Source organism: Helicoverpa armigera, chromosome 6, assembly GCF_030705265.1.
Source record: "Helicoverpa armigera isolate CAAS_96S chromosome 6, ASM3070526v1, whole genome shotgun sequence".
NCBI classification, from domain to species: domain Eukaryota; kingdom Metazoa; phylum Arthropoda; class Insecta; order Lepidoptera; family Noctuidae; genus Helicoverpa; species Helicoverpa armigera.
The window spans coordinates 4,284,816-4,304,974 of NC_087125.1; the positions used below are offsets into that span (position 1 = coordinate 4,284,816).

Here is a 20,159-nt window from a genome sequence, read left to right on the forward strand (position 1 = left end):
TACGGCAATCTATGGAACTGACCATACATGGTTTTGAAAACAGGTTTTTATTAATTCTCGAAATCGATAGACACGTCATACCTACATATAATTAAGCAGTAAGTTTTTTTCTGTCATTTGTTTATTTATATGTCAAGGTTAGTAAACGTTGTTTACATTATAGGCAACCCTTTTTGCCTGAGCTTTATGCACATAAAATATCATTTTCAAAAATAGAATTCTGTCCAAAAAATAATCAACTTTTTTGCATGCACTAATATAAATTGCAATAAAATATATTTTATTGCAATTTTTAAATTCGTATTTTCGAAACGAGACACGTTCGGAAAAAGTGCGAAATATTTTTTTATTATCCTCTCACTCGAATGTAAAGGAAATGTCGAGGTTAGGATAGTTTTGTACTACTTACAAGAAATGTCATCTATATGAATTATGTAGAAGCTTTACTTACCGTGGATGATTTTTCCAATATTTTAGATTTTTTTCCAAGATTTGATTCTTTTCAACCAAGGAAAAAGTGAACACCGATCAAAGAGGAGGGTTGTTGCATTGCATTGAAAGTTCAAGGCATATAGTTAGTGATTACTTGAACCAGCTTCTACGCTACGGAGCGTGGGTTCGATTTCCACGCGGATGCGTACGCTTGATTGGTAGTGGTTCCGGGTTTGGGTTCAACAAATGACTTTTCATGATAAACTATGCATTATGTCGGTATCACTACAGATAAATCAAATGAGGAAAATAGTAAAACTAAAAACTCTACTCGTTTAGCTAGAATCATCCATTGTGTAAAATGGACTCTTTCTCATTTCTGACTAAATCTAATAGATTTTTTATAGCCAAATCGAATCGATCAAAAGGTTAAGGATTGTAATTGTGGTTTAGACAAAGGTCGACACGACCCGGCCTCGATCTAACAACATGCAGCAAATAGCCATAAGCATCTAAAGAGCTATTGGATATACGTGAAAATTACTTTCGTTTTGGTGGTAATACAATGTAATATTGACGTGCTAATTATTTTTGGCTTGGACCGTCGTCCCCACGTGTGTGAGACCTGGTGCCAAACGTATGAGGTATAAAGCGGTCGAGTGGATTTGTGTGAATGTTTAGTGCGAGTAAAGGACTCTGGTCGTGAGCGGCTGCTCTGTTCTCATACAACGCGTAAAACGCCCGCGCAGTACTCGTCGCGCCGCACTGCTGCGCGCGCGCCTCCTTTTGTGATCTGTTTATATTAAGGGTGAGGATATTTTTTGAATCATGCTTACATATTTTCATATTTTATTAATACAGTTAAATTCATCACACAGACACTCGTTCATTAATATTAAGTATTTTAAGTAATACTTTTAGTTGCATTTTTGTATTTTCCATTTTCTTTGTTTGGTGACTTATATACGATAACAAATATGTTATTGTTACAAATTGCATTCCCAGTAGAAGCCGGCATTGCATCTAATAACAGTCATTCACCGACTACTTCATAATTATTTGTAATTATTTAGCTTTGAGCTTTAATCGCTGAAAGATATCGCAAGTTTATATGAAACAACAATGTGATATGGTTTGATACACTGAACTATTTTTATGACGTCAGTTTTGAGGTAGGATAATAATAAACAAGTTTGCTTCAATCAGTGCAGCGTATCGTAGTTTATTCAAAGAGATATGTTAATTAGAACAGCATTCGTGTAAATTATTCTTGAGTTATGTTGAAACATTACTGTAGATACGTTTTCAGAGCACTTTATGAAGTGTAATTTGCTCTGACTTCACACTGTCTGTACTCCAGTTTCAGTACAGTTTTTGCTTGAATGATAAGTTGCATTAGCTTACAACTTTTCATATCACTTATTATAGGTAAATTGTTAAAGCTCTAATCTCTTACCCGTGTTGTCAATTGGCTTTAATTATCCGCATATCGTTTATATAACAAGGTGAATCTTAGATATCAGTGGCTTATAACTTATTTTTTCCATTGAGTAAAGATTATTCGAATAATCATTTTAGATAAGGATAATGTTAAATTCTTAAATATTGTTAATTACAAAATATTTTTATTAGTAGTGCGATACTAACGATCAGTGTTACTATGGTACGTAGTATCTATTATTTGTTTTGCGTTTTTATTAATATTGCGTATTAGAGATTTATCTTTTATCCATTAAATCGAGCAGTTTTTTAAATATTACATATAGGGCATTTAAAAATAAGTTTATTCATTATTTTCACCGTAGGTGTCTTTATGATAGTATTGGTTTTGGTACCAAGGTTTTAAACCCGTTGTCAACTACTTATTTACAAATTGAGGCATTCTTGTTTATAAAATGAAAGAGGATCCATGTTGGGATCTATTTGGATACAAATACTATTTATCTATGGCTTAGCATAATCAAGGTAGGCACAATATGACCCTGCATGTTACCTACTACTTATTTTTGATTGATATAACTTGCATAATAATTTTGATCGCAGACTAATTCAATGCCACGCGTGGTTTTCAAATAAAATGTGAAGGTCAGAAGTTTTCTATTGACATACCTACCATAGGTACCGGAAAACATAATGGACGTATATGTATACTCGCTGATTAGACAAACGAATCCAAACAAAATAATATTCTGATATACTGAGAAAGCTGGATGGCAATATTCAAATTGTATTTCGATTTAGTACGATAATTTTCATAGGGCACCGGACTTCAGCGTTGTATCATAGACAATTGATGCAATACTCAAAACAACGTTCTCACAGTGCTCCTTTCGAAACATTTTGAAAATCATCGGTTGTTTCGTTTTACGTTGTGCCGGCTCGACCGGGCGTTGCGTGCGCGCCGGCCTTGGCGACGGCATAGTGGCTATTCATTCGCACACGTGGTGATCTAGTCTACCATCCACTGCACTGTCAATGCCATGACCATGGTTTTTTTTCCTTTTACTATTACATTAAATATGCGCGTCCGTAATTTCGAGATAGCGTCTTTGTTGTAGATATAAAAGTACTTTGTAAGAATCAAATTGTAAGGTTTGTGTCCATATAAATGATATACAAGTCTAAAACCTGATTTGAAAGTTGATGCTCTATTGCAGCTCGTTAACAAAATATTGATTTTCAAGGTCAAGGAAAATTGCTTCTGGAAACTATAACGACTAAGTCCTTAGATAGAACTAAGTAAATATAAAGCAAATTCTTCTCTCCCAAATAAATGAAGAAGTTTTCATGACCTCTGAACTCGTGGCTGTTGCCCGCGCTCGTTCACTGACTTTACAATTTGTGTCACTTGTTAATTTTGTCATTTCCTCTACCCTTCTATTGTGTTAAAGTTTTTATGCCACAAAAATTAACTTCGAAAAATCTGCTATTTTGGAATAATGGGGGAGAGTTGAATGACTTTATGCGGTAGGTCTGTTCTTTCGTTTTAATTTTATGTTATGATTGTTGAAGACTTGTGGCTATGATGCCGATTGTTTGGACGCAGTATTCGTTCCCATGTGTGGGCGACTATGATGACTCAGAAATTGCACGGTCCGCGCGTTGTTTAGTAAATAAACAGCCCCGGCACACAAGGTATTATTATGTATTACATAAAGGACCACTCACATTCGCATTTCTTTTATCATGGTAATGAACTAGCGTGGTAGATGCTTGTTAAGTTGTTACAAGAATACCTTTGTTTTCCACACTTTGTTAGATCGTTTTGTGTTGTCATTTTTTGAGCCTTGGAGTTTGTAATAAAATAAAGTAACCTACAATCTCTATGTTTGGTAATATGATTGTTGTATGAAAAACAGATTAGCATTTAAGTACTATATGTAAGTATGTAAGTATGATAAAGTAATCTACATACTTATTAATATTATTGAGGTTTCAATAACGATAAAAAATCACCTTGCGAGAGTTATCTGCATATCTCTAGTTTTGTTTATTTGAGTATTTAGATGACCTCTAAAATTTCAGTAAATGCATTCCGTTCTGAATGCCGTTCCGACTTATGAAATGCAATTAAACATGAATTCAAGTCAAAATGTATTATGCAGTTTATTGTAAACTAATTCTTTGCTCTTCTTGACCGAAGAATCTAGCAGGTCAGATGGTTTTGTTGGGCTAAGTGAAGATTGCAAACAGTTTGGTATCACAATATACGATCGGTCAGTGAAATTAATGAAAACTTTAGAAGATTACCTACCCTTCTTTCGGAGAGTTATGTGAAGGTAATCTTATTTCTGTCATTAAATTACCATTCAATACTATGCTATAGAAGCAACTTGTCATAATAGTATTGAATGATAATGAAATGAATGACATAAATAGGAATTCTAGGTTTTTTTATCGTAACAGGAAACCACAAGTCAGTGATACAATACAAATACATACATAGGTTGTGATGCACACAGTTAATGTGGCTAGTGGCTAGTGTGCACATAGGTAGTGTAAGCGTGAGTACTGTAATAATGTCTATATTTTACTCATAATTAGTTAATCGCCGATTCTGAAGGTTTACATGATGTCACAAGTAAGTACTCACCAACATTAGTTTTTTGTGTCATATTTTACCTCATTATCATTACAAGTGGTTAACATCTTTGTTTCTAAACAAAAACTTTGAAATACATCGTTTCTTTTGTCACAAAATTGCAATTAGTGTTTTGTCATATTTAGCAATAAAAGTATAGACGGAGCTGCGGAGTTCGAAAGTCAATTGCTAGCCAAAACTATAAAAAAACAAACGACTGTTTTGGTGGATTTCGTTAATTTTAAATATTGAAAAGTTTGTTTTGTTCTGACATGCTGAAATACCTATGCTGTGCCCAATCACGTCAAGATCTTGTAACATATCGTATCATGTAACTGTATCTAATACTATAACAAAAAAAAACTAAATTTTAGTCCGAAAAAATGAGAACATTGTTGCAGAACATCTGCCCAAAGAGGGTTTCGATATATAACCACTATTCAGCGCGGTTCACACAAATACATATAATGATGCATTGCATTGTGCACCTAGGTAATATAACGATGAACACATTGCTCCAATGCGAACCTGCTCTTAGCAAAGGAAAATGAAACACCATGCGGAATCCAGTTTGACAGCTTTTTAATTACCAATATCAATGGCTAAAAGCACTAACATTATTGATAACTTATATCCGGTCAATAGTTAATGTATTAGGTATCATGCAATAACTTTCAATGTCATAGCATCAAAACGAATGAATAGAATCACAACGAATTTCTCAAAAAAATATGTAAGTATATGTATTGGCCTAAGGCAAACTTCTAAATGCACGTAGTTGCACTTATTATGGACAAACACTCATGATCACGAAAACAGGTTTTATTTGATTCCTTTTACCTTGATCGCCAATTGAGAATGTCATTTTAGGTGTAACTAAAACTGAACTGGTTGAGTTGGTACATTTCCTGTGCTGCACCGCAGCGCAACTCGAGCGTGACGCCCCAAGCCATCTCACTACAGCCAGTCTTGACCTTGGTCAAAGAAATTTCGTCAGTCAAGGTTGAAAGGCTAGGTTATGTTATCTTTTATCGATTTGGGCTCGGATTGAGTCGTTCAATAACCCCTTCCAAGATTGTTTTGATTAAAAATCTCAAGTGTAAACTATGCTTCAAGACGAGTGTCCAGCAATACGTGGTGATTGAAATATTTATGATTACGCGTCACTAGCAAGCCTCACCAGGGAAATATGTAAAGATAATTAACTAGAAACTTGCTTAATGGAATTATACGTACACACATGTACGCATATTATTAAAACCATTGCACCCTGTTACTCAATGTTAACTTACGTGTAAACAAGTGGTTTAACACTTGTATAATGAGTACATTTCCAAGCATTTTACTGGTAACGTGTAATAATTTTTTCCAGTGTACACGCAAAGCAATCAAACTAAATAGTGTTTCGTCTGAATTCAACACTCAACAGAGAACAACAAAAAGCTTTAAAAGCTCTTTAAGAGTCAGCCAGCAACGTTCAAGTTATAAAGTTGCACAATGCAATATTTATGTTTTTCTCTTTTTCCATCAAACCGGGCGCATACCACTTCTTTCTTTTTTCTTGGAAGTAGTTTAGCTGGTGCTAAAAGTGACAAAGGACACAGCTACTGCAAATATTTTTTTCTGTAATTGACAATTATTTTAAGTCGCTGCCACAGTGTATTATTGAACAGCAACTTTTCTGCAGAAACATTTGTGTTTCGTGAAAAAAATATGACTACTTAATAACTTGGTAGAAACTCTTTTCAATTTTAAACCGGGTAAGCATTATTTTTATGGCTTTGTCTTAAGTATCACAGTGTCAAAAAATATTTTCAAAAAGTGTAATAAAGTTACAAAATATAAAACGACCCTGCAAAATGAAAAACGAATATTTGTACATTACATGTAGCAACTGTCGTACAAAAAAGAACAAAGTTTTTACATTAATCGTGAAACATAGATTGATCACGTTTGATATAAAAACAGATAAAAATACAACAAAAAGTCAAGTATTTAAAAATGAAAAATGACAAGCATTGTTGATTATATCAGCTTTAAAAATACATAATTATATTGTGTGATGTATGTACGATATTTTAACTTGTCAAAAAAACTTGTGTACTAAGTATTTTGCAATGTGTGTTCGTGCTAAGTACAGCGTACTGCGTTTGGACTTTATATATTGTTCAGTTGTTATTGTAACCCAGAATAGAGGTGCAACATTTTACAGAAACATAACAATGGATTGCATATGCACAACAGTGTATAGATTCTGACTGCTCCCGTTAAACAATACAAGCTTTGCAAAATTTGGAACCTTGATTTTATCTAGATCTTTACCTATTTGTTGCGATTTACCTGCACTTTAAAAACATGTAGCAAATATGATTGTAACACGGAAGGACGTCAGTAATGTTTTGCCGGAATGTTAATTTATGATAATTCAAATAAATAACGTAATAATAATCAGGTTTTTTTACATAATAGAAGCATGTTAGAAGCGTTGTGTTAAAAATAGTAAGTATGTTGTTATTTCCGTCAACAGTAATATTAATTTCGCCTTTATTTTTTGTTTAAAAACGTTAAAGTTTAATCAAAAATTACCTGATCGGTTATTTAATGCAAAGTTAAATCATCTCGTAAAAGCAATTCAATTACGATACAAGTTATTTCTTTAATATCATAAGATCAATAACGAGTGAAGTATCCACTTACATATTATTTGATATTTCGCAAGTAACCTTAATCGTGGACCTCGACTGAAGAAGGTCCAACGGTGAAGTACATTGCCATCTTCTATACATAAGTATCATTTTCTATCTGACTATGCGAATATGAAAAATAGCTACAGTTTGTAACCAAACGATTTATGACGAACATAGTTCTGAAGTAAATTTTCAAATTGATCTTTATTCACGAGTAAGTTATATCCCTGTTTGAACCTTTCGATTTGATTACAGGCTTCATAGCTTTAATTTATTTTTGTCGTACGACAAAATTATATAGATTGCTGTTTACTTTAGCCGATTATACCTTAGCTTAAGATATTGGAGGAAGGAAAGTATGTAACTGTTAGAGGCAAAGATTTATATCTTAAAATTATCTAAGTATATACAATATAATTTATGAAGCTGAAAAGGAAATTATACTTTTACTTTTATAAGGCCTAGTGGGAGTTTTAGTACCTACTTATGAGTAGTAAGAACCTAAATATATGTACGTTATCTTGACAGTATCTCAAGATAATAATCTAGGTGCATTAACTAAATGGTGGTTTGCATAACCATAAGCTTTTTGAATGTTTTTTTTTTCTTTTTAGCAATAAAAGTATTTAATGTGGTTATCTGAAATCAGGCTCTACCCATAAGCTGTTTTTTTCACTGTGTTATCGTGTTCAAAGAACTTTAAAGCAGCAGAATTTTCAGCAAGCGGGATGAAGCGGACAAGTTTTAAAGCAACCATTAGAATTTCTTTATTCAAACGTCTCAACTTCAGCCTTTTAGTAGTATATCTGAGCAGAGAAACTCTATTGCTTGCTTAAAAGCTTCTCCGCTGCGCTTTCGTATAATTTTTCCATCTAGATATCTAATCAACAATTAAAATATAATATTTAAGCGAATTCCTGTATGTAGAACTTCAACTTTGAGCTATCAAACTTCCTATTTACAACAAGTTGATTCATAAATTAAGGAAGCAGACTACCAGTTATTATGTACCTGGCCTATAAAGTAGGTAAATATATTATTCGTTTCAAGCGTGAATGTATATTTCAAGGCTTCTTTTTTTTATGATTCAAAATCTGTAACAAGTTTGGTCTTCCTTTGTCTTTTAAAGCTGGTTTTTGTGGTATGTGTAGGAAAATGTGTTGTGACTTTATGATAATAGAAGTAGGTACTTACTCTACTCATATGTTGGACTTAGTTACTTTATGAAAATTTTGTATGCTATCTACAACAGAAACTTTTCTACAAATTAAATATAGTTGCAATAGTTGCATGAATATCAATAATGAAACCTCACTTATTATAGAAATATACGTGTATTTTAACTTTACCTAGAAGATTCAACAATGTTACTGATTGTACACTTTAACTCTCCTATAATCACGTCTATAAACGATACCTGATTACTTATAATTACCAATAACGATGGATTGTACCTAAGTTAAATCATTTATTCGGTATTAGGTACATATTTTTATACAATGTTATTCTATTGGTCGTTATCTGGTAGGGCTAATAGTAGTTCCCATTTAAAATTGTGTTGGAAGAAATAATCGATACAATAATTATGAAAACCGTCGGTTAATTGAAATATACAATTAACCTTATTGATAAATATAGATAGAGTTGTACTAATATCTTGTACATTTCACAATACGATACTAAATGTGTAGCACTGACCTAATTTAACGAAAACTGCTCGCAACCATTAAGAGGGAATTTCTGAAAATGCACTTGATGCACCAAATTATAAGCCAACAAGATCTTGTTTTTAAGTATTTTACCAGAACAGTTGGAACGAAAATAAAAGTAGTTCTGTTGTACACGAAAACAAGTTTTGAATGTAAACACACATAAAAGCTGTCACGATGTTATATAATGATGTTAAATAATATTGAAGTTTAAGATAATGGTAACAAACCGGAATGTATGAAATAAAATGCAATGAAGGACACTTTGGGTTTGCACCGAGTTAAGTAAAATCGATGGCCTAGATATTGATAATAAGGCAGTGCGTGTTTCTTATAAAGTTAGTCATAAGTCGTGAATAGAGCTTCTGTTGTGCACTTGAATGTTTGTGTGGACTAGACTACTAAAACTAATTAAAGAGGTTATTTTATATTTAACATGGTAAGTTCGTATGAACGTAATGAAAAAATACTTAGTACACGCTTTATTTTCTGTACATGTAAACAAAACAAAAATAATTATTTTAGCTCTTTATTATCAAGATTATACCCACTGATGGAGTAACAAGTAGTGTGCGACATGTAAATCACTTAAGGGACTGTTTATTATTCATGTGAACGTCTTACCACAGATTTGACAATAAAACAACTGAGGACTGTGGGAATTTTGAATATGAATAGATTTTATGTGGCAGTCATGATTGATGTCGAGTACCGTGACACTTTGTGAAACTACTGATTCATACGTTCGTGTTACTCGCAAGTAGTTTATGTGATACATTGTAGTGTTTCACTAGCCTCTCTCAAGCAGGTATTATTGGACATATGAAAGCAATTCCCGCGTTAAAACAGGCATATCGTGACCAGTTTATCTACTAGGAGCCTGTTCCCTGCCGGCCAGTGCAGGTACATTTCTATGCACTTTCTCCTTTCTGTTACCCTGGTATACCCTAAACGATTAAATGCACCGATAGTGAAGTCGTGACTGCCTTCTTATTAGCAGTTCTCTTATAAAACTGCTGCTCAATCATTAGAGGTTTACGTCGATCGTAAACATAAACTGTGAGTGATCTTTCGCTTATTTATTTTATATGAAAAAACAATCACGACACACGGAAGCATTGCACTGGTCAGTAAAAAGTGCATTGCTGTTGCATCACTTCAGTTCGTCTGTGGTGTGGTATCTGTAGGTAGGTTAGTTAGATAAATGTAATGGTAGTAATTAATAAGTAGTAAAAGACAGGAGTCTTGTTATACAATTTTATTTATACTAGCTCCGTTTTACAGCGATATACCGGTAGTAGAAAGTTATGATTTAATAGTTGATCATGTAAATTCTATTTTTATTTTATTTCAGTTAGTAATAAAAATATATAATTGCATTTTGCGGTAAAATTAAATTAGTGTAAGCAATAAATACATAATCTTCAAAAATGTAATTAATATCCTGTTATATTTTAACTGTAAGGCGTCTATTCATTTACTTTCAGAGGCAGTGAGGTTTGGCCTGTTATGTTTATTTGAACTTTCTTTTTGTTTCGTCTTTGTTTATTCTGCCAAACAAATAATAGTGCATCTGCATAGTTAAGCAAACAGTAACTTAGGTAATAGGAAGGCGGCTGCATTATTTGACGCAATGCTCTTAGTAAAGCTTTGTGATTCCTTTATATTTTGCAATATCCTACTGTTACGTTACACTGTCGCTTTTTCTTTGCAATTTTCTACTGAGCCACGATGTACATAATGATTACGATTCTATTTTATTGCCTATATATGCAGAAACAGCTATACTTTTCAGGCACATGACTCTTATCACAATGGCCTACTTAGTGACCGACAAACAATAGTTTTTTTTTTATATTGACTGGGACCGCTGTACAAAACCTTAAAGATAACAAGCGAAAAATCATATACCTACCAAAACTTAGACATTTCACCAGTTCGGAAAGGAATAAAATGCACTATAATTATTTAGACTTAAGATAAACATTAAGAACCGAGCAATTTATGCGACTTCGAGGTAGAAAAAATATTTCAGATGAGAGGTCGTCGCCACATACCCATAGAAACCCATAAAATGCGGTAATATTACTTTATATGTTCTGAAAGACGAAGTTTTTCGTTTAATGGGTTTTCTTTGATACCGCGTGTGTTGCTTTTACTTTGGTATCTATGTGAACTGTATCAACCTTTGACCTATTATAAAACAAAATTCGTGAGAATATATTTATTTACTTTAGTCGCTCCTTGTAAAACACTGGTACTCAGATGAATCCGGTTAGACTGGAAGCCGACCCCAAAACCCGACCGAAAAGGCTCGGGAGATGATGATGATTGTTTATTGATTGTTTATATTACTTATATTCAAAATAACTAAACATAATAATTTTTTGTAGTAAAAAAATAAAATCTTTTAAAGAAAAAAATACTAATAAAATTCGCTTTTCGATTTACCTGTCACCTATGCTATGAATATTTGCATTTTTATGCATTATAGTTGCTTAACAGTTTATCATAATTAAAATATCAAAATTTTTTACATTGCTCAATAGCGCTGTGCTTTGAAAACGGCCGTATAAAAAATTCAATGTCATAATATAGAGCCCAAGGTTAGTATTTTGATGAAGCTTTGCCATAACGCATTAATATTATTTCGAAACTTAAACCGCGCATGATTGATTTTATCTACGTGTACTTTGAAGTAGGTAGTTCCTGTGTAATTGGGAAATATAACGTAACATTACAAAACTTCCTGCTACTTATGTGCTCAATTTTTGAGCTCATAATTGAGACTTCATATCGGCTATAAATAGATCCGTTGGAAGGGATATAAAAATAGGGTGACAATGCGATTCTGTGTCTAAAATGTACAGAGCCTTCTCCACAACTTGGAGTTCTTCAAATATTTCAAACTTTTACTCGTTGAAACTTCTATTACTCCTTATACTAAATCACTGTTCCATTGTTTCAGGCTGACATGCCGACTCCGGACTACAGCGTGGACCTGGACCTGGGTGAGCCTCCGCCGGAGCTGGTGGAGTATGCTCGGCAGCACCTCGGGGAAGACCCCAACACCCGCCTCCAGGCCATCTATGAACTTAGAGAAATGATTTATGGTGACAACTTTTATAAAAATATCCTCATATGTAGCTTAGTCTACAAGAATTTCCACGATATCTAATTATTAATTAATTTAATTACCTAAGCTGCCATTTCTGTAATACGCAGGGAAGGAGTTGATTGTTGTAGATGAGGGACTGTGATATGGAAATCGGTCACTTATAAGTCTTTTTTCCCAAAAAATATGTGTTCAAAAAAATTTCCTTATCAAATAACTTTTTTCTATGTTATTAGTTTCGAAGATTTTATTTATTTATACTTCTTGCAAAATGTACAACGGCGTAATACCTTAGTCGTTCTCTACCAGTCTAACTTTTGGTAGAGGAGAAATAGAAGTAGTAGAAAATAGGAGCGGTGTTAAGATTTTGTAGATGACCTACATTCATTACTAAACAAACACTCGCTTTAACTAATAATAGGAGGGCTTGATAAGCCACGTACAAACAGTACAGATACGGCAATTACTAGGCTATCCACTGCTCCCGGCGGCCTTTGTTGCGGCTAGAGCTAATCAGCAGTAATCAGTCACATAGACGCACGTGTAACGTCGGTGTTTGTATTGTTGTTGTAGGTACACTAATTAATATATAACATCGATATTGTTTTGCTCCAAAAATAAGGTAGAGATCGGTAATATGGTACTTACAACTCGAAATAAAATTGTAGCCGCCTAACTTTCGCCTTCAGGTGTTTTATTAATTGTAGCATTATTTTGGATAAGTGATTGAGAACCATCCTTTAAAAATGATGTATATCCGTCTAATGTATGTGTAATACGTATAACGTAACTTCTTAGAATTGGCATCAATTGGAGGAGTCTAGAGGTTGCTCGCAGGAAAGTCAATACATCTTTAAGATCTTAACAAACCAGTTTATCCAGCTCGCAACTGATTGCCATTATCCTCATGGTTTTGTAAATTATAAAAGCAACATTATCTCTGATCAATGAAGTTGCATACGACGTTTTGTCATCTTTATCGATGAGACAGGTCACATGGTAATTAATTATAACGTTTTATATGTTTCACAACCAGTTAGATAGTGAACAATGGGACGTAGGCGAGTTGTATGTGACCGTGACATGTATTAGTGTGCTTATGTACTTTGTGTGTCTGTCTGTTAAGCTAAACGATACAAATAACTGCTCTCGATAACTCTATGTATATGTGATCCATATGGTGGTTTAAAAGTCTATATTCTATATCTAGATTTTCATATAATTTGTTGAATATAAGTCTTATTTGTCTAATGTACAAGAAATAGAGCACATTTTATGATTAATAAATTATTCAGGAGACGAAAATCCTCTGTAACAAAACAAGGCCCGCGAGTCTGGGGCGCCTGGCAGAATGACAAAGGCAAATTATTTAGATACATGCGCATAGTTAGGTTTGCCAGGGCGTTAAACTATGTAATACTTAGCAGGCACTACCTACTCACTGAGATTGTTGCTAAATATCAGATATTGCCGACAGTTTGAACTATTATAATTACTTACGGGAAATTCTTCAGTTTTAGGAGTATAATAAGTAAAATAACATTAAAATATAACCTTTCTTGGCAGCAACAGTTTTCAAATCCAAATAATATTTAGGTACTTACATCAAGAACTTATATTTACCAGTAGAGCAATAGATAGACAATAACAAACGTTTTACCTATTTGTGTGTCTTAATTTTCATTCTGTTCATGTTCCAGAGCGCGGTGAATGCACTCCCCATCGAATGGATGACGATTTCTTGATCAAATTCCTGCGTGCGAGAAAATTCATTCCGAAGCGAGCACATAGATTGGTAAGATTATTCTACCATGAATTTTACAACCACTATCATTTGTTAATTTCAGTCAAACGTGGTGAAATATAATCATATGAAAGTAGCAATGACTGCCCTCAGCAACCGATGTGTAGGGCTTAGGGTTCAAGGGCAAAGAATAATATTGCGAATACATGTTCATAATGTTACATAATTATTTTATGCAAGAATAAAGAATTATAATATACCCGCGAATTGTAAAAGGATTTAAACCGCAATATTAATATACAAAACCCATTAGTGGTCTAAAAGTATTCTGTTACTAATAAAGCTTGCGAAAATAATGGCATGAATATAACGAATTTTATTTAAGGAAGAGTAGGTAACGTTGCCAAGAACATCGGCAGTAAATTTAACTTTCCATAATTATATTTATGAGAGTTCTCTGGGTTCAATCTCAGCATAAACCGCTTTTGCAGAAGCCTCTGTGGTGCGACTACTCTAAGTTTCTCTAAGCAAGTAATAAATTTAGTAAAATAGTATGTGTCAACAATGTAGTAGATTATTGAGGTTGTTCGTGGTGACTTAGTTAAAAGCATCTCCGTAAAAACGATTTTACATGTTGCTTGCAAGTTACACAATTTCAACAACATACATTTTCAAAGAAGATTTTTTTATTAAAATGAACGGAGAACTAAGGTCATGAAATGGCTTCTGTAAATGAAACTTTCGAGTTGTGTAACCGATGCTAATTCAAAAAACCACAGCTCAGTTGTTCAAAATAATGTTTTATGTATAAAGAATTGTAATTACGGTCTTTAACTGAAATATTTTGAGCAATCACTTCTATATTGTTTGATTGAATCAATTAATGGACTATATAAAATGGAAATACTAATTTGATTTCTATTTTATTACGGTGTCAAACAACTTTTTGACCGTCGTGGTTACTCAAAATGTTAATGGTTTTTTTTAGTATCGTGATAGGTCATTTCGCCAGACAAGTTAGCATTACAAATTAAAATTAGTAACCGACTATAAAAAGAAATGGACTATAAACTGAAACCGCAAAATATAATAAATATAAATCGATTTTTGAAATATTTAATGTTAATTACACTACATTTTGGAGCATATGATTGTAGGTTTTAAATCCATGTAACAGATTTATTTGACATCAATATTCAAAATGAAAGGTAATAGATGGCAAACAGGATTTGGGAAAAAGTAACATACATACACACAGGCACAAACTTCCGCCTTTATGTGTGATAAATTGGTTATTTTGTTTTTGTATTCTCATTACAGCTTGTGAACTACTACCAATTCAAAGAAGATAATCCGGAATTGTTCGAGAACGTATTCCCATTGGATTTGCGAAAAATAGGGGATTCAAATGTGATCGCCGTGCCTCCATACAGAGACCAAGAAGGACGCCGACTGCTGTTCTATAGAATAGGTAAGGATAACACGAGATCAAGATAGACATTGGCCATTATTCTGTACTTAAATAAATAATCCTATTTATTTGTGTGGAATTTCTTTGCCTAAACATTATAGAAAGTAACTGTAAAAAGTCTTGTTTACGTGGAAAACAATATTCTTCAATTATCAATTATCTTATAGTATTCTAAATGCCAAATACAGCAATTTTTTGTAGTGGATAATTTTTAGTTTATTCTAATATTATTCGTTACACGTGTTTGCATAAATAAAACAACCTAGCCCCGATTTCAATCGACTAACCATTTCGTAAAAAAATTTCAAGTTTTTTCTCCTCAACGACTGAAGAAATATTTTTATTTTCAGGTTGTTGGAATCCAAAAGCTATTCCCGTGGAGGATCTTTTTAAAGCGACCATCATCGCGCTAGAGTTGGGCCTGATGGAACAAAGGTCGCAGATATTAGGAGGTATCGCAGTCTTCGATCTGGAGAATATCGGCACACAGCACGCCTGGCAGATCACACCGTCCGTCGCAGCTAAAATTGTGAAATTAATGGTGGTATGTATTTATTCTGACTACTAAGTTTCTAAATTCTTTTGAATGTTTCCTTAACCTTTTACAGATGCATGCATGAGTGAATTTAGTAATATTTTTCCTTTCTTAGCAACACAAAGGAAAGGTCAAAAAAACATTTCAGTTAGGTTGAGAAACTATCGATTGAAAAATTTCGTAATACCTGACAGGTTTTGTAACGATACCGTTTTGTATTTTTCAGTCGTGCTTCCCAGTGACAACTCACGCCATACACATCATAAACCACTCGTGGCTTTTCGACAAAATCTACAACATCTTCAAACCTCTACTGAACTCGAACATGAGGTCCCGGATCTACTTCCATGGCCACGACAAGTCTTCTCTACACAAACACATACACCCGAATCATTTGCCGGAGCGCTACGGGGGTACATGGCCGGACTACTCTTACACCATTTGGCTTAACTCCCTAAAGAAGAATTTCGAAGTCGCGAAACAAGTTCTTGATTATGGTTACAAATTCCGCGAAGAAGAAGTGGACCCTGAAGTGGTGAGACAGTTGAAAGAAAATGGCTTCAAGTTATATTAAAGAGTTCTTCTATATAGCTTATTGCTAAACTTTATTTTACAGTGCTTGTAATATTTTTAATATTGATAAGTGTAGATCGCAGTCAGATGGTCTGATTCTGTTATTCCTATGAGTCATCTTGTCTAGCAGACAACAGACTGCGGTGTTTTTAGTTTGTCTGTGCCTGATAAATGTGGAACGAATAATATTGTTAATGTTGCTTGAAACAAACAAGAATGCGTTTAGCCTAGTTTTCTGTTATTAAAATCTATATATATTTTTTTTAATTAAAAAAAAAATCAGAAATATTAGACCTGAAAATTGTTTACAGCCCAGATATTTCGTTTGGAAGTTATATTGTAACGAAAATGTACATGTTATCAATTAACAGGCCTTATCTTCGCTAAGCTTTTCTTCTGTCATTCCTAAGTTTAGTTATGTTAACATTTTAGAGTAAGGTTAGTTTATTACATATGAGATTTTGTAGTTATATTCGTAGATTTAAATAATAATTATGCCTTTGGTTCAAAACGTTTAGTGTTTTTTGGAACAAATAGACAAACAATAGTTTAGGTATGTATGTACCGGACAAAATTGTATACTAGTTTCGTAAGTACTTAGATTGACTTAATTTAGTTTAGCATTAAGGCATGTCGAGAGAATTCGTCAAAAAACCTGTGATAGAACAAATTATGTATATGAATGCACCCTTAGCTATAAGTATAGGCTTAGGTTATATTTTTAACTATTTCTTAGAATTAAGTTGTTATACATGCTATTTGTATGTTTATTAATATATGTTTATAAAATAATTTTACGATTTTATTTCGTTTCCTGCCTCGTTAAGTTTAGTAGCTTTTTCTGGGTCCTTTCGAACAATTGCAAGTTACCTCATTGGCGAAACCTTTTAGTTTATACAAATCGTATGTATGACTCAGTTCATGAGAAACATATAACCCGGAAACTAAATAGATACTCTTAAATCAATAAACATGATCGTTAAATTGTATGTTGAAAAACTCAATGACGCTCGCTAAAAAAATATTTAATTCTTAAATAAGCAAACGTTTGTTGTTTATTATTACGACAATGTTTTGCAGCGCTGTCCTTACACCCATTAATTTATTATTTATGCAAATTCACATGACAGCGAGGTCATTGCCATTGGTTATTACAATTAAGGCTTAGCCTGCTGAAAACCCCGAAAAAATATTTACTGGCGACTTTTCACGAGATCTCGTAGAATTTTATTTATAACATGGCATTCATTGAAGGTTTGAGGACTTTGAAATCCTACGCTGTGACGTGATTATAAGTAGTTCTCTAGAAACTCAATTCAAAGCTTCCAATTGGTACCGAAGGCGTTTTCTTTATAACTCGTATGACGTCAACTACTAAGAATCTCTCATGAGATCTTGTCATCCGCTTTCTATTATTTAATAAACCTACGATTCCTGATAATAATTATTTGTTTCTTAAAATAAATAACTACTTTATGAAGAGGTTATAATTTACTGCACCTTAACGCTACGCGATTAAAACTTCGGAAGTGTCATGTTCCAAGAAGGGTGGCACTTTCACGTTGTTTACCGAGCTTTTTGCAAACAAAGATAAAGAGTATTTACAGGACGAAACAGAATTACCTATCCACTATAGGACCATTTCCCATATGTATTAGTATTTTGAGCAACCGTTTCTTGGCAGTGACAAACGACGATGAGCATCATCATCCTCCGAGCCTTTTCCCAACTATGTTGGGGTCGGCTTCCAGTCTATCCGGATTCAGCTGAGTACCAGTGCTTTACAAGAAGCGACAGCCTATCTGACCTCCTCTCCTCAACCCAGTTACCCGGGCAACCCGATACTCCTTGGTTAGACTGGTGTCAGACTTACTGGCTTCTGACAACCCGTAACGACTGTTAAGGATGTACAATGACAGCCGGGACCTATAGTTTAACGTGCCATCCGAAACACAGTCATTGATGTCTAAGATATACTTAGAAAGTACATACAAACTTAGAAAAGTTGCATTGGTACTTGCCTGACCTGGAATCGAACTCGCGCCCTCATACTTGAGAGGTCGGTTCTTTACCCATAAGGCTATCACGACTAACGACGATGAGCATCACCTCATATACATATTTGTTGGTTTACGGCTCCTATACATCGACTGAAGGCACAACCATTGATCACCACGACACCTCATATATGTACACGATTATTGCCAAATTACTTAGATGGAGACAATTTTTATGAATGAGGGCCATCCATCATGTTCACTGTCTAGTCAGGAGGGGATCGGGCATTGACCCCCAAATCTTAGGCTACGTCACAAGACGCGCCCTCGGGCGACAAGTCGCTATGACGCGGAAGCTGATGAAGGGCCGTATAGATTTGTATAACAACCTTAGTTCATAGTCAAATGTCGGCCACACTAGAAATTTCGAGAACTGCGCGTCCCAAACTATCGGAATGATGACATAGCCATAGTTCAGGCGCTTCGAGCTTGCGAACTAATTAAAGTTTGAAGCGAACTTGGTTAAGGCGTGATTGTAAACATAATAATATTTGAAACGTTCTAAGAATTTTCAGCTTCGTCAAGTTCTACGCAGACAGGTCTTCAATATTATCTATGAACTATTAAAAACCCCTTTCGTTGCAGCAGTTTCTACCTACATTTCCACGTACCCCATGTATTAACGTAACCTGTTCAAACTTTTTTTATTCGTTATCAATGTATAATTAATAAAGTAAAAGATGAGTCTCATTCCATGGTTTATAATATTACAAAACAAACAAAACTACCTTCTACAGTGAGTCACACTTTTTTTGTCTTCTAAAAGATCACCTTTACTATTTCTTGGATGTCTTATATTAGGGGTTCGTATGTTTTCATTAGATGTTTCTTCGGATATTTGCACTAAAAATGAAGAGTGCGGGTTCCGTAGACGTGCACATCTTGGGAATTTAAAGTTTGATATGTTTTTAGTTTCAGACTCCTCTGTGGTTTGCTCGGCTACGTCGGCAGGGCGTCTGAATTTCCGAAACGTGTTCTTAAGGCGTGCGAAGAATCCGTCCTTGCTGGATTTCGGAAACGGTAGAACTTGATGCATTGATAATGAACGTCTTTCACCAGGAGAAAAGAACTCTAAATCTATTTTTGAACTCTTATGTACATTAGAACTAGGGCGGTTGACGATCGGTATGCTCAAGTTGCAACAGCTCTGCGTGGCCTCTTGAGTCCTGGCCGGGCGGTGGCACTTCTCCTCGAGGCGCTTGCGCAGGAAGTGCACGCTGGCCGTGTAGAACAGCTGCTCGTCGTCGGGCTTCGCGAGCGCCACATCAAGACAATCCGAAGTCGCACTGTCAGGACTCCTCACTGTTAGACTGTTTCGCCGTTGCATCCCTTGTCAGTGTAACCAATCACTTTTATGTCCGAATACATTTTTATCGTTTCATCAGTAAATACTTTAACAATATTAATAGCTTATTATATTTAAGAATACAAAACAATATTAATTTCCCTAATTGATTATTAACAAATTGTGTATTTTGAATTGACGGAATGTCAGTGTCACCGAAAAAATTGCTTATGATTGATATTTATTTTTTTTATGAAAATGTGTCAACTTAGAGTTTTTGAAAAGGTTCGCTTTCATAAAAATGTACCTAAGGTAAGGTTAATAAACTCTCTATTTTATTCTCGGAAATACAATTTATTTCACATTCTTAAGCAAAACGGTTTTCAGTGAAAAATACTTGGGACTATTACAATTGAATACCTTTTATTTTTTGTCATGTTCCGAAAAAAGTTCTTTTTTGGTATGCCTAT

The 20,159-nt window shown here is 34.1% G+C and overlaps 1 protein-coding gene across 3 annotated transcripts; it reads left to right on the plus strand.

The window, feature by feature from the left end:
• The first annotated feature begins 1,083 nt into the window (after positions 1-1,083).
• On the plus strand, positions 1,084-17,139 carry LOC110373126 (alpha-tocopherol transfer protein). 3 transcript variants are annotated; one of them, XM_021330288.3, is made up of 6 exons: positions 1,084-1,240; positions 11,878-12,022; positions 13,725-13,819; positions 15,089-15,239; positions 15,590-15,783; positions 16,001-17,139. In XM_021330288.3, exons 2-6 carry the CDS (start codon positions 11,884-11,886, stop codon positions 16,346-16,348), a joined length of 927 nt encoding a protein of 308 aa, XP_021185963.2. In that variant the 5' UTR covers positions 1,084-1,240; positions 11,878-11,883; the 3' UTR covers positions 16,349-17,139. The 3 variants fall into 3 exon arrangements, with proteins under 3 accessions (XP_021185963.2, XP_063891326.1, XP_021185961.3); XM_064035256.1 differs by lacking the exon at positions 1,084-1,240 and adding an exon at positions 1,969-2,095; XM_021330286.3 differs by lacking the exon at positions 1,084-1,240 and adding an exon at positions 4,382-4,513.
• Positions 17,140-20,159: the final 3,020 nt, after the last annotated feature.

What these genes read in the sequence shown, in the direction of transcription:
- LOC110373126 (XM_021330286.3), top strand. An exon ending in CGAAGCGAGCACATAGATTG is followed by an intron (nt 13,820 to 15,088) that starts GTAAGATTATTC and finishes TTCTCATTACAG; the next exon opens with CTTGTGAACTACTACCAATT. An exon ending in ACTGCTGTTCTATAGAATAG is followed by an intron (nt 15,240 to 15,589) that starts GTAAGGATAACA and finishes TTTTATTTTCAG; the next exon opens with GTTGTTGGAATCCAAAAGCT.